Below are 20,093 nucleotides of genomic sequence, written 5' to 3' on the forward strand. Positions count from 1 at the left end.
AATGGAGCTTCAGTGGTTAAGATGTTATTTTATAATGTCTCTTGTAAGGGGGTACATACAGGCATCAAGACAAATTAACAAATGACAAAAACACACAATTTATCAATAAAAGCACAGAGCAAGCACACACAACAGAGTTGTTACAATGGCAAAAACAAAACATTTAAAGATATAACCAGTTGTGTTATCATTTATGACAGATAAGCTGTATAACTGCCTGCCTAGTGCCTCACTGTACCAATCAGTGCAGTCTCACCTGTTCAGTACAGGTGAAATTCAACCTCTTGCTCTGATTGGCTGCTCAAACAGCCCCAGGGGGAGGAGTTACGCCTCTCGGCTCCTCTGGTATTCGCTGAAACAATAAAGGACCTGTCGATTCATAAAAAAAGAAGAAGAAAAAAAGAAAAAAAAGTTCAATTTAAGGCTGAGCTGCTACCCTGAAGACATAGTTGACATAAACCTAGCCTCAAGGCAGCAGCTCTCCGGGAACAAGAACAAGATGCTATCGACACATTTAAACATGATAAAATTGCTGCTTTTACTGGGCTTGACACAGGTAAGATGATGTAATTTTCTCACTGTAAGATTTTTATTTTCATAAACCTTTAAAAAACATTTTGTCTACATTGTTGTGAGAAGTAGTGTCTATATAATTGTTTCTTCATACTTTACACGTTTCCTATGGTCGGCGTACACAGTGCTGAGGAGGCAGAATATAATGGGATCACTTTGTTAATAACACACAGCCTCTTTTGAGTATCATTGCTTTCAACAAGTGCATGTGGCATGGCCAACCCCGGCTCAATAGACAAATTCATTCCGACCTGAAAGAAATACCTGCACTGACCAGCGCTGAAATCTGTGTTGAGTGAAGCTAATGTGCCGCCTGCAGCCTCTCATGCACTGAGAATATGATACCAGAGGATAATTTGCCTCAGGATAGGCTATAATGTGAAATACCTACATCCTGCCGGCTGCCACACACCGGAATTATATGTCCTTGTCTGGAAAACATCCCCCTTTTTCTCTCTCTCTCTGTCTCTTTGTCCAATAATTTACTGCTTTCTGATTTGTTTTCTCTTTCCCTTTCAGATAAAGGCTGATGGTAAATACACCTCTTTTACGTTTGCATGACCAGGCCCAAGCTGACAATACAACTGCATTTGAAATATATCTTTTGTGACTTTTTGCTTTGATTATTTAATCAATTAGTACATCCCACACATTTTGTTGAAGTAAAAAATCCAATGTTTCATAACGTATTTGTGTTGGTGCCTGGTGGCCAACTTCAACTTCTTTATGTTGTGAATGCTGAACATTTGTTTTTTGTACAGTACAGTACAGTACAGTACAGTACAGTACAGTACAGTACAGTACAGTACAGTACGTGTGCTGAAATGCCAATACAGTAAATGCCTCTATAACAGTGTTTGATCACACAATCCCTATTTTATACTTCAACACATTTTTTTGACATTTTTGTACAATTATTGATGTAATGACATGTTTAACAGTGTTTCCTCCCTGGAGATAATTTCCCCCCAAGCAGGGGGTCTGATTTCACGTATATGTCCCCTCTCATCCGTCCCTCAGACATCACCGTGTCGGTGTACACAGTGACATCTAAGAGTATGACGGTGCAGTGGAGCAGGGACGAGGGCGCCAGCTCCTACAAGGTCACGGCGACGCCCAAGAACTCTCCGGAAGACAGACAGGTGTTCGCTCAGTTCGCCGGCACCACGGTGATGGGCTCCGTCACCCCCCTGGTCCCCGACACGGTCTACACAATGCGGGTGGAGGCCATTGATGACGCCATGAACGTCCTGAGCAGTGCCGAGATCGAACACACCACAGGTCAGCACAGATCGACGGCGCACCCATGCCGGTGACTCGGTGACACACCGTGTCCTTAAGACCACAGTGTTCATCAGCCGAGTAATCGGTTTGGTCTCAGTTGACCAAGACTCTGTTAGTTTGTTGTCAGTTGTTTCCAAACTCTATATCGTCACCGTCACTGTCGGGCAGAAACCTCGTATCTCCAAGATTAAAATGTGTATGTTTTTTCACAAAGTGAAGCCCTGCTTCATCATACAAGGCCGTCGCACAAAGGTAGTGAAAACAGCAGATCTACAAGCACACAACGCCTCGTGGCGCGAGGCGTTATGTGCTTGTAGATTGGCTGTTTTCACTAGTTTAGATGATAAATTTTAAAAATTTATCAATTTTTAAAATGATAAATGCAAAACTAACGGTTTTGGACATACAAGGTTTCCACCCGACAACGACGATATGTAACCAGTAGCCAATGTGAAGTCATTAAGTCAACGTTGGAATGTTCAGTTCTCAACCTCACCAACCTCGAAAGCCTGCTGTATGATTGCATGCGGCAGCAAACAATTATTTACAGATGTATCGATTAAATCAACTAATCGGTCAGACAACATTCACACATTACGTTCGCAATTATTACAAGACAATAAAGCAACATTTTTTTATTTTTTTATTTATATACTTTCACATTGTGTACAGAAATACTTCAAAAAGAGTGACTTGGAAATGGAACCGAGAGTTGTCTCCAACTTGGGTAGCAACTCAAGTTGATGTATGCATATATAATCCATCTTTCAACGATGTCACATGCTGAAATCATTCATTGGCGCACGACACCATCGCACAACACAGTTTATACATCGTCTTTAGACGAACAAGTAGATTTAGATATTAATATTGTCTGTCTGCCCGGCCTCTCCACTCTCTCTCTCTCTCTCTCTCCAGCTTCCGAGATCCCCACCATCGAGCAGGTCTACTCCAAGCAGAGCGACAGCATCACCGTGGAGTTCACCGAGGTGTCGGGGGCGACCAGCTACATCCTGAGGGCGGAGAACGACGTGCAGGGCTTCTTCTCCGAGACGGAGGTGTCCGGCTCCCCCAGCACCGTGCTGCAGCTCCAGGCCTACACCGACTACACCCTCAGCGTCATGTCGGTCAACGCTGGCGGTCGCAGCCAGCCGTCGTACACCCGCCAGGCCAGGACAGGTAAACACACATGAGTCACCTGGTCCCGCACCAGTGATTCTCAACCTTTTTCCATTTCAAGGACCAGCGGTTTGAAAATGCAATATAGGCCACGGACACTGCAATCTATGGCAGTGCTTCTCAAACTTTGTAAAGGACCCCCAAATTGACACTTTGTCCACACTTAGACCCCCATTTGAAAAGATATTCCAGGGACCCCACAAGAGAAGATTTGTACGGCTCTAGCAGTGATTCCTAATCATTTTAATTTCAAGGACCCCCAGTTTGACAGTTTTTGGCTACGGACCCCCATTTAATGGCATTTCTCTCTCTGAGACCCCAATCTATATTGTAAAATCAATGTTAATTTAACTGTGTACAAAGTGTACAAATGGAACGGGTTCCATTTATACAATCTCTGAGTTACATACCCACAAGGGTCCATTTGGTTCCTATCTATAATTTAGCTGGGGACCCCCTGGAATTCCATCAAGGACCCCTGGGGTCCCCAAACCCCACTTTGAGAACCACTGATCTATGGGAGTGCAGTCTGTAAAATACTCAGCGGTTGGCTGTTAATTTAACTGAGAGTGTGCAAATTCCAAATTCCATTTGTCCACTCTCAGAGTTACTGACCCATTAGGGTCCATTTGGAGCCCCTGGCCCACGTTGACGAGCAGTCACCTGGACGGTTATGACACAGCCATTAATACTAAAGTAAAGACGGCTTCGATTCAAGGCGTGACAAGCTCTTTGGTCACACACTTCTGCGCTCTTCTAAGACTAAGTCAGTGGTTCTCAAACCTTTCTCATGAGAGGGACCGTCGAATGAATGTGCATTTGGGCCGCAGACCCCCATCTGAATATTTTGTGCCAGGGACCTCCCATACAAGATTTGTTTGGGGAAAATGAAAGTATCACATCTACTAGCTGTGGTGGGATATTCTCAAATGGTCAATGTATAAAGGGTTGAAGAGGTTAAACAGATTCTGATGCCCTGGAATCCTCCGAAGGACCCCGCTTTGAGAACCACTGGCCTAGGTAACATACATTGTACATAACATAGCACCATCCCTGCATCACTCTCTGGTGCGCGGCGAAGGGCCTCTGAATGAACTTGAAGCACTTTGTCGGTGCAAACAATGGATATGAGCAAAACCACAAAGCCTTCAATCTGCGATGCAGAAGAATAGACACAATGGACCTCTCTCATCGTTTACACATGCTCAGACGATGAAAGATTAAAAATGGTTTACTTAAGATGGCAATCAGTTTATGGCTGAAACGGCAGTGTCCCTGTTGTTGCCAGGGGACAATAGCCTCCTACCTAACTCCACCGGTCACACTGGAGTGTCATTTGACCATCCCATTGTCAGGAGTGTTGACTTTGGGTAGCGAAACAGGCTCGGTTGGAAACTGTATCCATCTCTCTGCGCTTTGCCATTCTCTCGAATATGAAAGGGAAAACCATGAGAACTAGGTTGTCTCCTCTCCCGAAGGAGAAGTCGATGTAATGCAATCTCTTAAAAAAATCCATCATTATTTCACACTTCTTTCAAAGAAAATAAAAATAAACGGAGGGGGGGAGGGGGTTGGTTATGGAAGGCAAAGCAGTGGTATGTCTGTCCATTTTGTACATTTTTTGCCAAATTTTTCCATCACCCCCGGCATCTACGCAACAACAGCCACCTATACCGCAATGATTCTCAATATTTGATGTACAGTACATTACAGACTGCCGACCCCATAGAGCGCATACAAACAAGGGCTCCTGATTATAATTTAGCTGAGGACCACTTCCGCTCTCAAGGACACCTGGGGGGTGGGGGGGGGGGGGGGGGGGGACTTTTTTAATTTCACAGACCCTCAATTTCATATGCATTACACCACAGACTACCTTTTTTTCTTGGGACCCCAATCCACCCTGTACAATCCATTTGTTATAATTTAACAAATGGAACCAAATGGACCGTCCATTCTGTTCCATTTTTGGTTCCTAACTATTGATCCATTAGCCCCTCAAGGACCCCATGCAGGTCCCCGGAATGCACGTCGAAAACCAGCCACATATGCTGTACGTACCTACCGGTATATTGGCTTATCCAGTAGTTCTCAAAGTGGATCCGAGGGACGCTGTGGGTTCCTTTAGGGCAGGGGTCTTCAATGTCAGGCCAAGGACCCCTTAGTTGAGAGAGAGATGAAGCAGGGAGGGACCCCCACAACCTGTTCATAGATTCCATATAGTGTATTTTGGATTCCTGTCAATTTGTGTTTTCAGATATTTAACCTCTTGAACCGTCAATACTTATATAAACTTGACCTTTCACTCTGTAAATAGTCTGTTCTGTTCCGCCCTCTACACTGACTAAACGCCAACGCCTCGCGCTGTGAGTCGTTGTGAGCTTGTAGATCGGCTATTTTAGGCTAAAGTTCTCAGAGAAAAAAAAATCACACAAAGATTTGGAGGACTCCCTGTAGTAACTCTGAGGACTAGGGGTCCCGGACCCCCTGTTGGAGACCCCTGCTTTAGGGGGTCTTAATTGACTCATACAATTCTCTAACTCTGACAGTGTACAAATGGAACCAAATGAACCCATCTGGTTTCATTTGTACACTGTCAGAGTTAATTATGGGGAGACCTTGAAATGTGAACGTTTGAGAAACACTGGGCTAATCCATTGCTCTCCTGTGGAATCCCTTGTGTGCCTGTCTTGTCCATAGTGTTGGTGGCTCCCCTGGTGCTCACGTCCTCCCCGAGCAACGACTCCATCGTGGTCGACTGGTCCCCCGTGGAGCATGCGGTCCAGTACACCCTCAGCATCATCCAGCAGGGCACAGACAACCGCACCATCCTCAACACCACCCAGCACACGCTGGTGGTGGAGGAGCTGGAGGCCGGAGAGACATACTGCATCAAGGCCACCGCCTGGGACGCCGAGGGCCGCACAGGAGACGACATCACCGAGTGCCAGATCACACGTAAGCATGGGCCACGTTATGGAGAGAGAGGCACACCATGGTCTGCAGAAAACAAGACCCCCAACGAGCGTGACATTATATACATATACACATATATATATATGTCATATTTGTTAGGCTTTAAAAAACATATTTATCTCTGTCCTTACATTATTATATGTTAAAATGTGTAAAAGAAATCTTGTTATAACATCAAAAACTTCATGTTTTTTTTGATTGATTGATTGACAAATTTATTAGAAGTTTGCAATAGAAAAAAGTACAGTTTCATGACAGTACAAATCACTGGTACAAGGTCAACTAAAAGGAGATCCTAGAAAGCCGAGGCTTATTTCCACAGGAACCACACTTTAAGTATCTCATATAACATTGAAAGACAGACGGATAGAACATGTAACCTTTCCCATTTTAACATGATTATGATCCGTTTTTAATTTGCCTGCCATGACAGTAATAAGCTTCCATAGGTAGCAACCTTCCCTATAGGGCAGGGATGGGCAACTTTGATGATGGCGAGGGCCACTATATTTCCACCTTCACTCCAGAGGGCCACATTGCATATTGCTACTTCCTACTTTGTCATTCTAGTATCTCATACACAAGAAGCAGATCTAGCCGATCTAGCAGATCTAGCCGATCTAGCAGATCTAGCAGATCTAGCCGATCTACAAGCTCAAAACGCACCGCGCTGCGATGCGTTTTGAGCTTGTAGATCGGCTATTTTTGCTTCTTCTGAATTATTTTTTGTTATTTTTTAATTGGAATCCTGAAATGTAATTTTGTTATTTAATTTCAAACACATTTAGTTATAGACCTATATTCAGGTTGACTCTATGAACCTAAATACAAATACTTACATTGGACATAAAAAAAATACATTTGAATACTACTATACTCGTCATTAAACTACTAAAATAAACTGACGGAATTAAAGCAGGTCATGTTTGGAACTGTAACAGCTGAAATCAATAATATATCAGTATTCCGGTATTAACCTGCGGGCCGCATTAAGCGAAGGTGAGGGCTGCACGTGGCCCCCGGGCCGCCAGTTGCCCATGTATGCTATAGGGCCTACCCTGTGTACAACCCATTTGTATACTTTGCCAATTCTGACCATTATAGCAGTAGAATTTCACTCACTCATCATCTCCAACAATCGTCTTATGCAAAGCAAGGCACGGCAAGTTTATTTGTACATCACTTCTAAACAACAAGGCAATTCAAAGTGCTTTGTGTAAAACATTAGACATCAAGACACAGAGCAAAGGACACTGGAATACAATAACAAATTTAAAGAAGCATAATAAAACAGTGCAGATTAAAAATAATTATCTGTCTCCGAAATCATGATCCACTGTCTGTGGTCTTAATGCCCCTGTATCTCAATCAGTGGTGTAAAGAAAGTAACTACATAAGTAAAGTACATTTACTTATTGTAAGTACTGTACTTAAGTACAATTGGGGTTTTTACTTTACTGCAGTATTTCCAATGTTCAGTTATTTTACTTCTACACCACTAAATCTCAGAGGCAAATATTGTACTTTTACTCCACTATAATTTTTTGAAAACTTTAGTTACTAGTTACTTTGAAGATTTAGATTGTTATTACAAAACACACATTAACCACATTTCGACCACTTTTTGGTACTTTTAGTACATTTTCATACCAATACTTTTGTACTTTTACTCAAGTAAAATGTTTATTCCTTTGAGTTTACTTAGCTGTGACAGAGTATTACTTTTAGTCAAGTAAGAAATGTGAGTACTGGACTTTTCCCACCACTGGTGTTCTTAATACCCTTGTAACTCCACGGTCCACTGCAGGTCCTCCACAGCCGGATTCCCCCGAGTTCTTCTGGTCGTTCGGCCGGGGCCCAGAGATATCCTTGTACTGGGACACCGCTACCGGTGCCAGCAACTACGTCGCCTCTTCCAACTACGGCCAGAACTGCTCCACCATGGACACCACCTGCATCTTCTCCCCTATGGAGTGTGGACAGGTCCATTCTATCTCGGTGACCGCCGAGAACGAAGCCGGACCCAGTAGCCCCTCTGAGCCAAGGGAACTCGTTACGTGTGAGTTCATTGCTCTTTAGCACACAGGCCGCTTTAAACTCTGCTATATCACAATAGCAAAATATATATGTATACACCGTATGACTGTGATTCTTAAATGTTTAAATTTAAATGAAGGACCCCCGGTTTGGTATGCACTATGCATCATGGCCACTGACCCTCTTAACTCTGAACCTCCTCAATTTGACCCCTGGGGGCCCTGCCCCGGATCCCAAGCACTGCCTATGAGGCACAAACTCTCATTTGAGAACCCCTCAGTTAAAACATATGTATTATCTTGTTGTGCCACATACAACAATGGCCAAATATGGAATGACATATTTTGAGGGCCAGAATACAGGCCTTTCTAAAATTATGAAAATGTATTTCCATATGTACTTCCTAAGGAACCAAATCGTAAGGGTCCAAATGGACCCGATTAGGCTCAATCTTTGTAGTTAAATTAAACTGATTATACTGTGTAGGACTTATGCATACTGTATGCCCCATGCATGCAGAGTATGTCATCATGTCCAGTACCTAATATTGCCATTTCCGAACTCCCTCTTTCAGTTCCGTGCGCCCCGGAGGATATCGGGGTGCAGGAGCCGGAGCCGGGCAGCTGCAGGGTGGTGTGGAGCAACGTGTCGCTGGCCGACTACTACGCGGCGTTCTTCAAGAGGGACGACGGCGCCGAGTACCACTGCAACACCACCGACGTGTTCTGCCACTTCCCCTGCATCTGTGGCTACACCTTCCTCACCACCATCTTCGCCTACAACGAGGCCGGGGCCAGCCCCCAGGGCAAAGTGCTCAACTACACAACCAGTAGGTCCAGCCCCCAGGGCAAAGTACTCAACTACACAACCAGTAGGTCCAGCCCCCAGGGCAAAGTGCTCAACTACACAACCAGTAGGTCCAGCCCCCAGGGCAAAGTACTCAACTACACAACCAGTAGGTCCAGCCCCCAGGGCAAAGTACTCAACTACACAACCAGTAGGTCCAGCCCCCAGGGCAAAGTGCTCAACTACACAACCAGTAGGTCCAGCCCCCAGGGCAAAGTGCTCAACTACACAACCAGTAGGTCCAGCCCCCAGGGCAAAGTGCTCAACTACACAACCAGTAGGTCCAGCCCCCAGGGCAAAGTACTCAACTACACAACCAGTAGGTCCAGCCCCCAGGGCAAAGTGCTCAACTACACAACCAGTAGGTCCAGCCCCCAGGGCAAAGTGCTCAACTACACAACCAGTAGATCCGGCCCCCAGGGCAAAGTGCTCAACTACACAACCAGTAGGTCCAGCCCCCAGGGCAAAGTACTCAACTACACAACCAGTAGGTCCAGCCCCCTGCAGGGCAAAGTACTCAACTACACCACCAGTAGGTCCCAACACCACCAGTAAGCTCAACTACCCCAGTGGTTCTCAACCTGTGGGTCGGGACCCCCCAGATCTACAAGATCACAATGCGGTGCAAAGCGACGCGTTGTGAGCTTGTAGATGGAGGATATGAAACACATCAGATAGCCCAATATTTCGTAAAACTAAATGCATGTATATTTAATTCAGTGTGACCAGAAGCGAGGATAAAACTGAAGAAAAAAAGGGAACCTGTTAATAAAACGTAAATAATCTGTCTCCCTCTCATCTATCATCTTCCAGAGGCATCAATTGGGTATGGCTATAGGGGGGAAAATAAAATGTACCTCTTAAAATAAATTCATCATGCTTGTTGCCAAGGTATGACAACATGACTGGTGTCTCGTCATGCCTTAGCTTTTGCTGAACTGACGCCACTGTCATCTTCCCCCAGTCCCCTGCTGTCCAGAGGACGTCATGGTCATGCTGGCCTCCACCGAGACGCTGGAGATCACGTGGCAGTCGGTGCGAGGGGCCGAGCTGTACGAGACCACGGCGGCACAGACCAATGATGTCATCCATTGTAACGACACGGCGCCAGTGTGCGCGCTGTCCGACCTGCAATGCAACACCCTCTATTCGGTGGTGGTCACACCCTGCAGCGAGTTGAGGGGCTGCAACCTCACCTGTACACCGCACACACAGGAGACAGGTATACAAGACATTGACACCTATTGAAAATGTTTATGTACATAGTGTACAGTATCCGCACACCAATTGCTGCTCTGAACTGTATGTTCTTTACTGTGGTGCATCAGCACCACTGGTAAACGTTCAGTAGGGAGCAGCAATTGGAGTGCAGACTCTTTTTATTCTTATCTATTGTTACTGTTGGTCCTGCACCCAACCTAGTAGGTTTGGGATGTGCATGCCTTTTGGCTGTTTTCCAGCTTCTCTGTCAGAAATAAATAGTACATTAAACCTGTAAATAAATTAAAATATAAATCAACAAAAACATTGATGTCCGCTGCGTGGTCGGGATTCTCCAGATATGGGCTTAATGTAATGTGGGCACTCACACTCGCCTCGCGGGTATCTCTCATTCAGCATGCCCATGCTGATTTATCTTTCATATACTGTAAGGGCATGTGACATGCTGGTTTGTGCCGCCTTGGGCATGTGCCGTACTGCATGTCGTTGATGGGCACATTGTGTCGAACCTAATGTCCAGGCCATTTTTGGGCATATCTACCCTGTAGATGTGCAGATGTAGGCGCGCGTGTGTGTGTGTGTGTGTGTGTGTGTGTGTGTGTGTGTGTGTGTGTGTGTGTGTGTGTGTGTGTGTGTGTGTGTGTGTGTGTGTGTGTGTGTGTGCGTGCGCGTGCGTGTGTGTGTGTTTGTGTGACACATTACATTTTGACAACTACTTCATGTTCTGTGTGTTTGTGGTTTTGCAGCTCCATGTGCCCCGGAGGTCATAAACGTCACCCAGACAGAATTGACCCAGACGGAGTTGACCAGCGTCACAGTCCTCTTCACCAACCCCAACTCTGCACCCACCAACTACACCATCACCGCCACCGGACGCACCGACTCACACTCCTGCCACTCGCAGTCCTCTTCCTGTGAGCTGACAGCGCTGCCCTGCGGGACAAAGTACGAGGTCATGGCGGTGGCGATCACAGCCGTGGGGCACAGTCTGCCCAGTTTCACTGTGCCCTTAGAAACAGGTAACACACCGCTGGTAAATGCAAGTGTCAGTCGGCAGGGGCATCACAACAAGGGGGGGAAAAGTGGGACTTAGTTACCTGGGCCCAAGGTGGTGGGGCCTTAATTATTTAGCTATTGAAAAATAGCAGATCTACAAGCTCACAGTGCTGCGAGCTTGTAGATCTGCTATTTTTGAAAAGTTGTGAAAATGTGTGCAAACCTTTGAATACTTTTTAAGCGAACATTTGTAACTCAAACTTTGCTTCTGGGGGGGTCGCTGGAACTAAATATTCTGAGATGGGAAACTCCTTCAAAAAACCTTTTGAAGGATTTGAAATATTCAAAGACTTGCATAATTATTGTTCACGATTTTTCAAAAATAGCAGATCTACGAGCTTGCAGCGCGGCACTCGGTGCCCCGCTGTGAGCTTGTATATCTTCTATTTTTCAATAGTTAAAGCACAAAATATTGTGTAATAATGCATTCCCAGTCTATATGGGTTAAACCCCCTCCCCCTATGAAGAACATTCATCGGGGTGAATCGCAGTGAATCCTTGTACCCAGGGCCCAGAATTTGGTGCGACTCCCCTTGATACTTTCACTTAAGTAAAGAATGTGACTACATGGGAAAAAAAAACATTTCAATCAACCTGGATTACCGAAGATCACCCGTCTCGTTCCCTCCCTTAAAACTGCTCAAAGTTCATGGTGAACTCTGTGATGATAATACTGTGTGTTCCGCTCCCCAAGGTCCCTGCTGTCCCTCGGCTGTCAACGTGGAACAGATCACCCAGGCCATGACCAATGTCACGTGGTCGCCCAGCGTCGGCGCTCGCTCCTACATCACGTCCCTGACGTCCACGCGAGGACACGCCAAGTGCCACACGCTGGAGACGCACTGCGTGATGGGATGCATCACCTGTGGCACCAACTACACTGTGAGCCTGGAAGCCTTCAGCAGCACCGGACACAAGTCACAGTGCAGCTACCAGGGCTTCTCGTCCAGTACGTTTTTGCTCACTGTTTTTGTCCCCAATCCATACATATATGTTAGGGTTAGGGTTAGGGTACAAGGTACACAGATATATAAACACGCACACACGTCCGTCCGCACGCACACGCACACGCACACGCACACGCACACACACACACACACACACACACACACACACACACACACACACACACACACACACACACCACCCCATTAAAACTGCAAGCACCAAAGTTTTTGATATTGAGCAATAATGGAGATTGTATTTACATTGTATTAACATAGGTTTGAACAACATAAACTTTCATTAAATATTTCTTACCCCTGTTAGCTTCCCTGCATGCCTATTTTGTCTGTCACAGAGATGTTTTTTGGTATACGCAACTGGGATTAGGGATACTTTCAATAAACTAATAAAACACGACACAGTAATACAACTCTTCTCCCTTCCTCTCCTCTGCCACGTCTCAGGCGCTTGCTGTCCTGCGGGCATAAAGCTCTATAAGACGGACAACTCGTCCCTGAGGATATACTGGCGCTCGTCGGGCCGCGTGCCGACCCAGAACTACGGCGTGGAGCTGTCCGGCACGGGGGCCAACTACACCTGCAGCGGCAACAGCTTCTGTGACGTGGGAGAGGTGATATGCGGGGACGTTTACACCGTGGTGGTGGCACCGGTGGGACAGGACGGCAACACGGTCAGCTTCTGTCCACGGAGGATGTATGCCGGTAAGTGATGAGGGTTGCTGTGTAATGTACCATGCTCTGGATACCGTTAGGAGGATGTATGCCGGTATGAGGATTGCTGTGTAATGCAGTGGTTCTCAACCTTTTCTGGCCGTGACCCCCAAAATATTCATATTTTAACTGGGGACCCCCCCACCGTGACGAGCACTTGGAATTGTAGGAGTTGACATTACATTTAGTTTGACCCCATCTATTCCATTGTGAAAATAGCAGATCTACATGCTCACAACGCCTCGTAGATCGGCTATTTTCACAATTTCTGCCTCTAATATTTTACAATTTGACCAATGTTTGACCAGAGGTACTGGTCAGATACCCTGTATACACTTATACTGTATGTTGGTCTGTTTACTTTTGAGTGAGAAAACAATGTTAACATTTAACTAAACTTCTGGGGACCCCCCAAAATAATTTGGGGACCCCTCTGGGGGTCCCAACCCACAGGTTGAGAACCATTGGTGTAATGTACCATGCTCTGGATACCGTTAGGCATCCCTGGCTAATACGACAAATATGCCTTAATACATTATAATTGTCCTCTATAAATACAATGTAAAATTAAAAACACCTTAATTATTTTATTTTGTCTAGAAATAGCTAATCTTTCACTCAATAGGGAAATGCCCGTCACAAGTTGATGATGTCATAAATGTAATTTGTGATCTGTCGCTATGGAATTTATGGCATGCATGTGCAAATAAAAACAAACGTAATACTTCCTATGGTTAATATGAGCATCAAATCAATATTTCAAATGTGTTTGTGTTTTGTTTTTTTGCACATGCATGCCATAAAAATGACACATGACATTTATGACATCATCAACTTGCGACAGGCATTTCCCCTATTGAGTGAAAGATTAGCTATTTCTAGAAGAAATACAATATTTAAGGTGTTTTTAATTTTACATTGTAGTTATAGAGGACAATTATAATGTATTAAGGCATATTTGTCGTATTAGCCAGGGATCCTTTTAAAGATGATGTTAGTGCACGGTAGTTATGTGACCACTATGTAAATAAGTGGTCTCAAGCCTTTTTGAGTTTTGTCATTTTGACAGATACTGTATACGTTAAATATATGCATTTTTTGTAAATAAAATATCAATCAATCAATAAATCAATCAATAAATCAATCAACTAATAAAAACATCTCAATGTATTCCTATCATATTCACAGTGTCCTGCTCAGGAGCAAATATTGGAATGGGTAAGTATTGTCTCGTAATGAAGTTCACATATATGATAAATTTGTAGTAATTATATACAGTAGTTGCTCTAAGTCACTGTTTCCCAAACAGTGAGTCGGGAGTCTTGGGACCCATTTGTCACAAACCAATTTCTATGAGTCATGACTCGATTAAAAACATTTTCTTTTCCTACATTTACATATACAATATATTTCAAAAGATTAAAAAAATAATAATAATAATAACAATAATTGTATACATTTTAAAACAAACTAACTAACAAATGTAAGATATTCCATACATAACAAATTACAATTAAGAAGTAGTGAAAATAGACGATCTACAAGCTCGCAACGTGGCACGAAGCGACGCCTTGTGCGCTTGTAGATCTGCTATTTCCACTAGTTCGGGTCAATCGTCTAATCTCTCTTTTGGGTCTCGAACTAAAAAGGTTTGCTCTAATTCATTCCCTTCTCTTATGTCCACCAGTGATCTATCGAGGAAAGCGAAGTGTGGATTAAATACGGTGAGTTCTTTGTTCCACCTGTGTCACAACAGCACACACACACGCACACGCACGTGCGCACACACACGCACGCACAGGCACACACACACACACACACACACACACACGCACACACACACACGCACAGGCACACACACACACACACACACACACACACACACACACACACACACACACACACACACACACACACACACACACACACACACACTCTGAGGTTATGTTGCGTAATATGCTGTCATCCGTACACCAGGGTGTTGATTGCAACATATTCTCACCTCTAAAGCGTTGATTGTGATATCAAAGTCACCTACGGTATCGTCGCTCTATTCATGGGTCTCCTGTTACAGCGTCGAGAGTGTTCATAGATTTGAGTCGATAGGACGACGGCAACAATAGAGATGAATGTCTGGGTAGAGGAACAGAGAGAACGCAGACAGGCGTTTGGAGAGGTCTTTCTCTCTGTACCTCTGGGACCTCTCAGGTGTGCAGACCCTAGGTCTGTAGGGACAGAACGTATGGATCATGATGACAGCCATGAATGAAGATGGAGAAGTGCTGCAGGAACATGACACAGGCATCTGGTGTCTCTGTGTGTCTGGCACAAGGCTACCATAAGTGTTGAACACACGGTAACATCCGTGTTAAAGGACAACTTTGTTTTTTTTTACAACAAAGGTTCATATTTAAAATTGTGATTAGAGAAAAGAAAAGAGTTTTCATTTACTGCTTTCTATCGTTTTAGTGAATTTAGATTTCAGTGGGTGGGGGCATGCGTGCGAAGTGGCTAAATGTGTCTTTTTTGACACAATAAGCTGGCGATTTCTTTATTACTATTTACAGTAACACTACTAGCCCACATAAGTCACATCTGCTCATGAAAGACTGCGGTGCATCTTGGGAATGGGCTTATTGTTGTGTCTAAAAGGACATATTTAGCCACTTGTACACACGTGTACCCCACCCACTGAAATTAAAATCATTAAAATCGCTAAAACTATATAGAAAGCAGTAAATGAAAACATTTTAACACTCATCTTTTCTTTTCTCTAATTACAATCAAAAATATGAACCATTGTTCTAAAAAAAAAAAAAAGTTGTCCTTTAATTTAACTCTTATGGGTCCACGTTTACATTATCTAATTAAATTAACAGTATTTTTTGCAGTGGAGTGTATAAGAATATTAGATGGACCATTATGACCCATGAGATAATCTGGTAAACCCTATGATTTCGTATTGAACTGGTGATCCAGATTTAGACGTTATGAGCATGCACTGTAGTGAGGACACAGTAACTGACTAAGGGGGAACCAGGGCAACCCTAGAATCTGTTCCATTCTCTTTTATACAAATACATTTGAACCACACAGAAGTCAATCTAGTTTTCTTTATTGAACATCCATGCCTGAACTTATTTCCATTGTAGGCTATGAACTTTATTTTGATTAAAGCAATGGCTAAAATGAACAAAATCTCCATTTCAATGTTAAAGTTAAAGTCAGCATGGCAGCTGCAGCTCCAGTTGTAATTGAAAAGCTATCAGTCCAATTCTTGTCTCTCTTGTCTTACAGGAACTATCCACTGATGTGCAGAAGGATGAGTCTGAAGTCTGATACAACAGAAGCAGTGAAGATAGGACATAGCCTGCTGAAAATATCGCTATTTTCCTTAGGAATACCTCAGCTCCGTACTGTATAAACTGTGAAGTGACAATACGTTTTGGTTGTGCAACTATAAATCTATCTGTCTTAAATAAATAAAGAGTGGAAATGATGTTACTGCTCTACAATTTGGTACAGTTATACTAACTAAACGCATACAATAAGCCTGTGAGGATCATGTATTAAATTCTCCTTTTCTATACCCACTGCACCTGAATAACAAGTTTTTCCAGATATCTGCTTTTTACTGTGAAATGCATTTGAACTCCAATACCCCAGGCTACGTTATTCAGAATCTGCTTTTCTTACTGAGTCTAAAACTTGAATTATTTCAGCCATTCAATGCCACAATGTCGGTCAAAAAAACACTACACAATAGGCCTATACGCCTTGCAGCCAAAGAAAACAAAATTACAAGCAGAATTATTCCAAATTGATCATTTGATTTTTTTGGGGGGGTTGGGTGCTATTCAAAGACCAAAAGAATATCAAAGAATCGCTATAGGAATTCCCCCAAGTAGGGAACCTCCATAGGGCATGTTATGTGTACCGGTATGTATGTATTTGGGTTACAAGTGGTGGTCGTGTTCCTAAAAGGTCACAGTAAAAGTGGAGCAATAAGTAAGATGTTTGCGCGCGGCATGCCCCGTGGATGATACGTCTGATCAGATTGCTGGGGACAGGTTCAATGTTACCTGTGCATTCATTGGATTCATGTCTCCTAGCCAACTGATGACAATAAAGTGAGCCATTTCTTCCCATTACAACACTGTGTCCTGTCAGTTATGTGGGGTGGGGTGGGGTGGGGTCGGGTCAGCGGCAATCCTTGACAAACATACATTCCATTGACCGGTGGTGTAAATTAACTAAGTACATTTACTTAAGTACTGTACTTAAGTACAATTTTGAAGTATTTGTACTTTACTTGAGTATTTCCAATTTCCAATACTTTTACTTCTACATCTCAGTGGCGAATATTGTACTTTTACTCCACTACAATTATTTGAAAACTTTAGTTACTAGTTACTTTGCAGATATAAATTACAATATTCGAAAGCATAATTAAACCACTTTAGCCATATTTTATACCGTGGCTATTTGAAAATAGCCGATCTACAAGCTCACAACGCATCGCATCGTGATGCGTTGTGAGCTTGTAGATCTGCTATTTTCAAACATTTTGTACTTTTGGTACTTTAAATACATGTTGATGCCAATACTTTCATACTTTTACTCAAGTGCATTTTGAATTCTGGACTTTTACTTGTAGTGGAGTACATCTATAGTGCAGTATTGATACTTTTACTTAAGTACAAAATGTAAGTACTTTTTCCACCTCTGCCATTGACACACCAATATATTTCAAATTACAGTATGTGCCCTGATGAAGACACATCTTTAAAGAATTAGTTATGGTCTATTTGTCTTTGCCAGAACACATGACTCAGCAGTCTAACAGTCCCTACATCCTCCACTGAACACTTTAGCTTGCTAACATTTGAACATGGCTAATATGAGGCAATATGTAATGTCAAGTTAATGTCACTTTATAAATAGTATTTTTAATTCATGTATAATCTCCATTGATTGAAGTTCATATTATGAACTTCAATCAATGGAGACTCACACTTGCAGTGTAGAAACAACAACTATATGCTCTCTCAGTTTGCCCCATCAGGGCAGCTAAAGTACAGAAGTCCTCAAAGATCATATCACTGACATGATACTGACTTGATACATGATACTAACCATGATACTAACAATGATACTAGCCATGATACTGACATGATACTAACCATGATACTAACCGTGATACTATACTAGCCATGATACTGACATGATACTGACCATGATACTGACCATAATACATTCACTAACCATGATCATTCCCTGAAGAAGACCTTGCCAGGTCCAGGTCCATGTTTCTATTTAAATGAATAAATCCTGCATCGTGGCTGGTGTGCACCCTCCCCCCATCATACTAACTATGATACTGAACATGAAGTTAGTTCTACCCGTGATTTGTTTAAGTCTGATGTCATACCGTCAGTCAGCATGACACACCATATTTGGATGTAGCTGCAGTGGGAACTCTATTGAGTCATATAGTGAACTCTACCATTATGTCTTCGTCATCGTGGCGGGGGTCCACGGTGGTCTGAAAAGTGGCCTGTACAGGTAGTAGAATGGAAGTGCTCAGTAATGACGTTATGGGTGGAGGAAGTTGAACATATTAATTGAATAGGACCACTATAGAAACAAGTCCCCAGGACTTTTTTGTGTTATCCTTTAAGCCATGGGTCTTCAACAGGGGGTCCGGGGCCCCTAGGGGGTCCTCAGAGTTACTACAGGGGGTCCCCCAAATCTTTGAGTGATAGAAACTTTATTAACCACTTGAACCCTAGTGACCATATTCTGAGAACTTTAGCCAAAAATAGCAGATCTACGAGGCGGTGTGAGCTTGTGAGCAATGAGCTTTGGTGTAGAGGGGAAAAAAGAGCAGACTAAGTTTATTAAGTATTGACGCTTCATAGTGGTTAAATATCTGAAAACACAAATTGACATGAATCCAAAATACACTGACGATTGTGCGGTCAATCAATGAAACAATTTGGAATCTATGAACAGGTTGTGGGGGTCCCTGCTTCATCTCTCTCTCTCAAATAAGGGGTCCCTGGCCTGAAAACGTTGAAGACCCCTGCTTTAAGCCTTAGAATTTCTTACTGTACCACACAGGGGTAAAGTTGGCTTGTTGTGGTGGACATTTTTGTAAACATATATATTTTTACCAAGTACACACAGGAAACAAAGTCTGATCGGTTCAGAGACGGGTGTGTGATAAGTGGGACAGGTGAGGGCAATGGCAGTCCCACAGTAATCAGTTACTTATACCGGTATGTGTTTTTGTAATAGACTTGTAGTTGGAGCTCAAGACTAGAAGACAGAGTTGAGAGCTGTCAGTGTTGTGTGGTTGCACACAAGCTCGGAGGCAAAGGTAGGCTTGCCTTGTACTGCCACAGCACAAACAGTTCCTATGTACCGGTATGTATAGCACCAGTTTATATCATGAGACTAATCAAATATTTGTTTGTATTACAGATGTGCCTTTTGTACTGTTGAACCGCTGTTCTTTTTACCTGTTTTTTATGGTTTATTATCATTTATTCTATGCTGCTACATAGTTTGTTTTGCCTCAGTGGCTTTAAACTAACTTCCGCCCTAGTGGGTTAAAACTAACTTTAAACCACTGTCTCTGACTTGGTCATTGACGGGTTGTTTTGGCTACTGCCTAAGACAGAGACACTCTTGGTTGATGGTTACACTGCAGATTGGCACTTAATTGATTATTGTCCTGGTTTGCTGTGTTTATGGCTTTTAGCCTTTTTTTTTAGTGTTTTTATCTTTGCAGTGTTTAGCATATGTGTGGGCCTAAACAATAAGAGCCTAAAATCTCAGTGCCAATACTCAAACCAAGTCTGTTAACTGCCCCTAAAGCTGCTTTAAACAATCTTATGTGGTATATCGTTTTGAAATCATTAAATGTCAATACTTTGTACTTTTTCTCCATAATGTGAATAAAGTGTATTCTTACATTGAAGCCAGCTTTTTATTGATCACTCAAACTGAACACTTACCCCGGGTCTCTCACCCTGTAATTGAGAGTGGCGTTGTCTTACTGTATAATAGGAATACTAGGTGACTCCGTCTTGTTACAGGTGCGTATAGGCAGGGATCAACATATAATAAATACAAATGAGCCGCACACCGTCTGCATGATAGGAACACTTTTATTTAAGCAACGTTTTGGTCACAAAGACATACAGAGCAAGCTCTAAATGACCAGGCATTAAAGCTCTG

The 20,093-nt window shown here is 43.2% G+C and overlaps 1 protein-coding gene across 1 annotated transcript; it reads left to right on the forward strand.

Moving 5' to 3' along the window:
• Positions 1-520: 520 nt before the first annotated feature.
• Positions 521-17,713, forward strand: fndc7a (fibronectin type III domain containing 7a; the record flags this gene model as incomplete). Its single annotated transcript, XM_080725547.1, has 12 exons — positions 521-556; positions 1,093-1,105; positions 1,594-1,854; positions 2,776-3,036; positions 5,737-5,994; positions 7,820-8,071; positions 8,624-8,878; positions 9,860-10,117; positions 10,863-11,135; positions 11,867-12,121; positions 12,582-12,839; positions 17,670-17,713. 12 exons carry the CDS (start codon positions 521-523, stop codon positions 17,711-17,713), a joined length of 2,424 nt encoding a protein of 807 aa, XP_080581673.1.
• Positions 17,714-20,093: the final 2,380 nt, after the last annotated feature.

This window comes from Nannobrachium achirus, assembly GCF_963921795.1.
Source record: "Nannobrachium achirus genome assembly, chromosome: 5".
NCBI lineage: Eukaryota > Metazoa > Chordata > Actinopteri > Myctophiformes > Myctophidae > Nannobrachium > Nannobrachium achirus.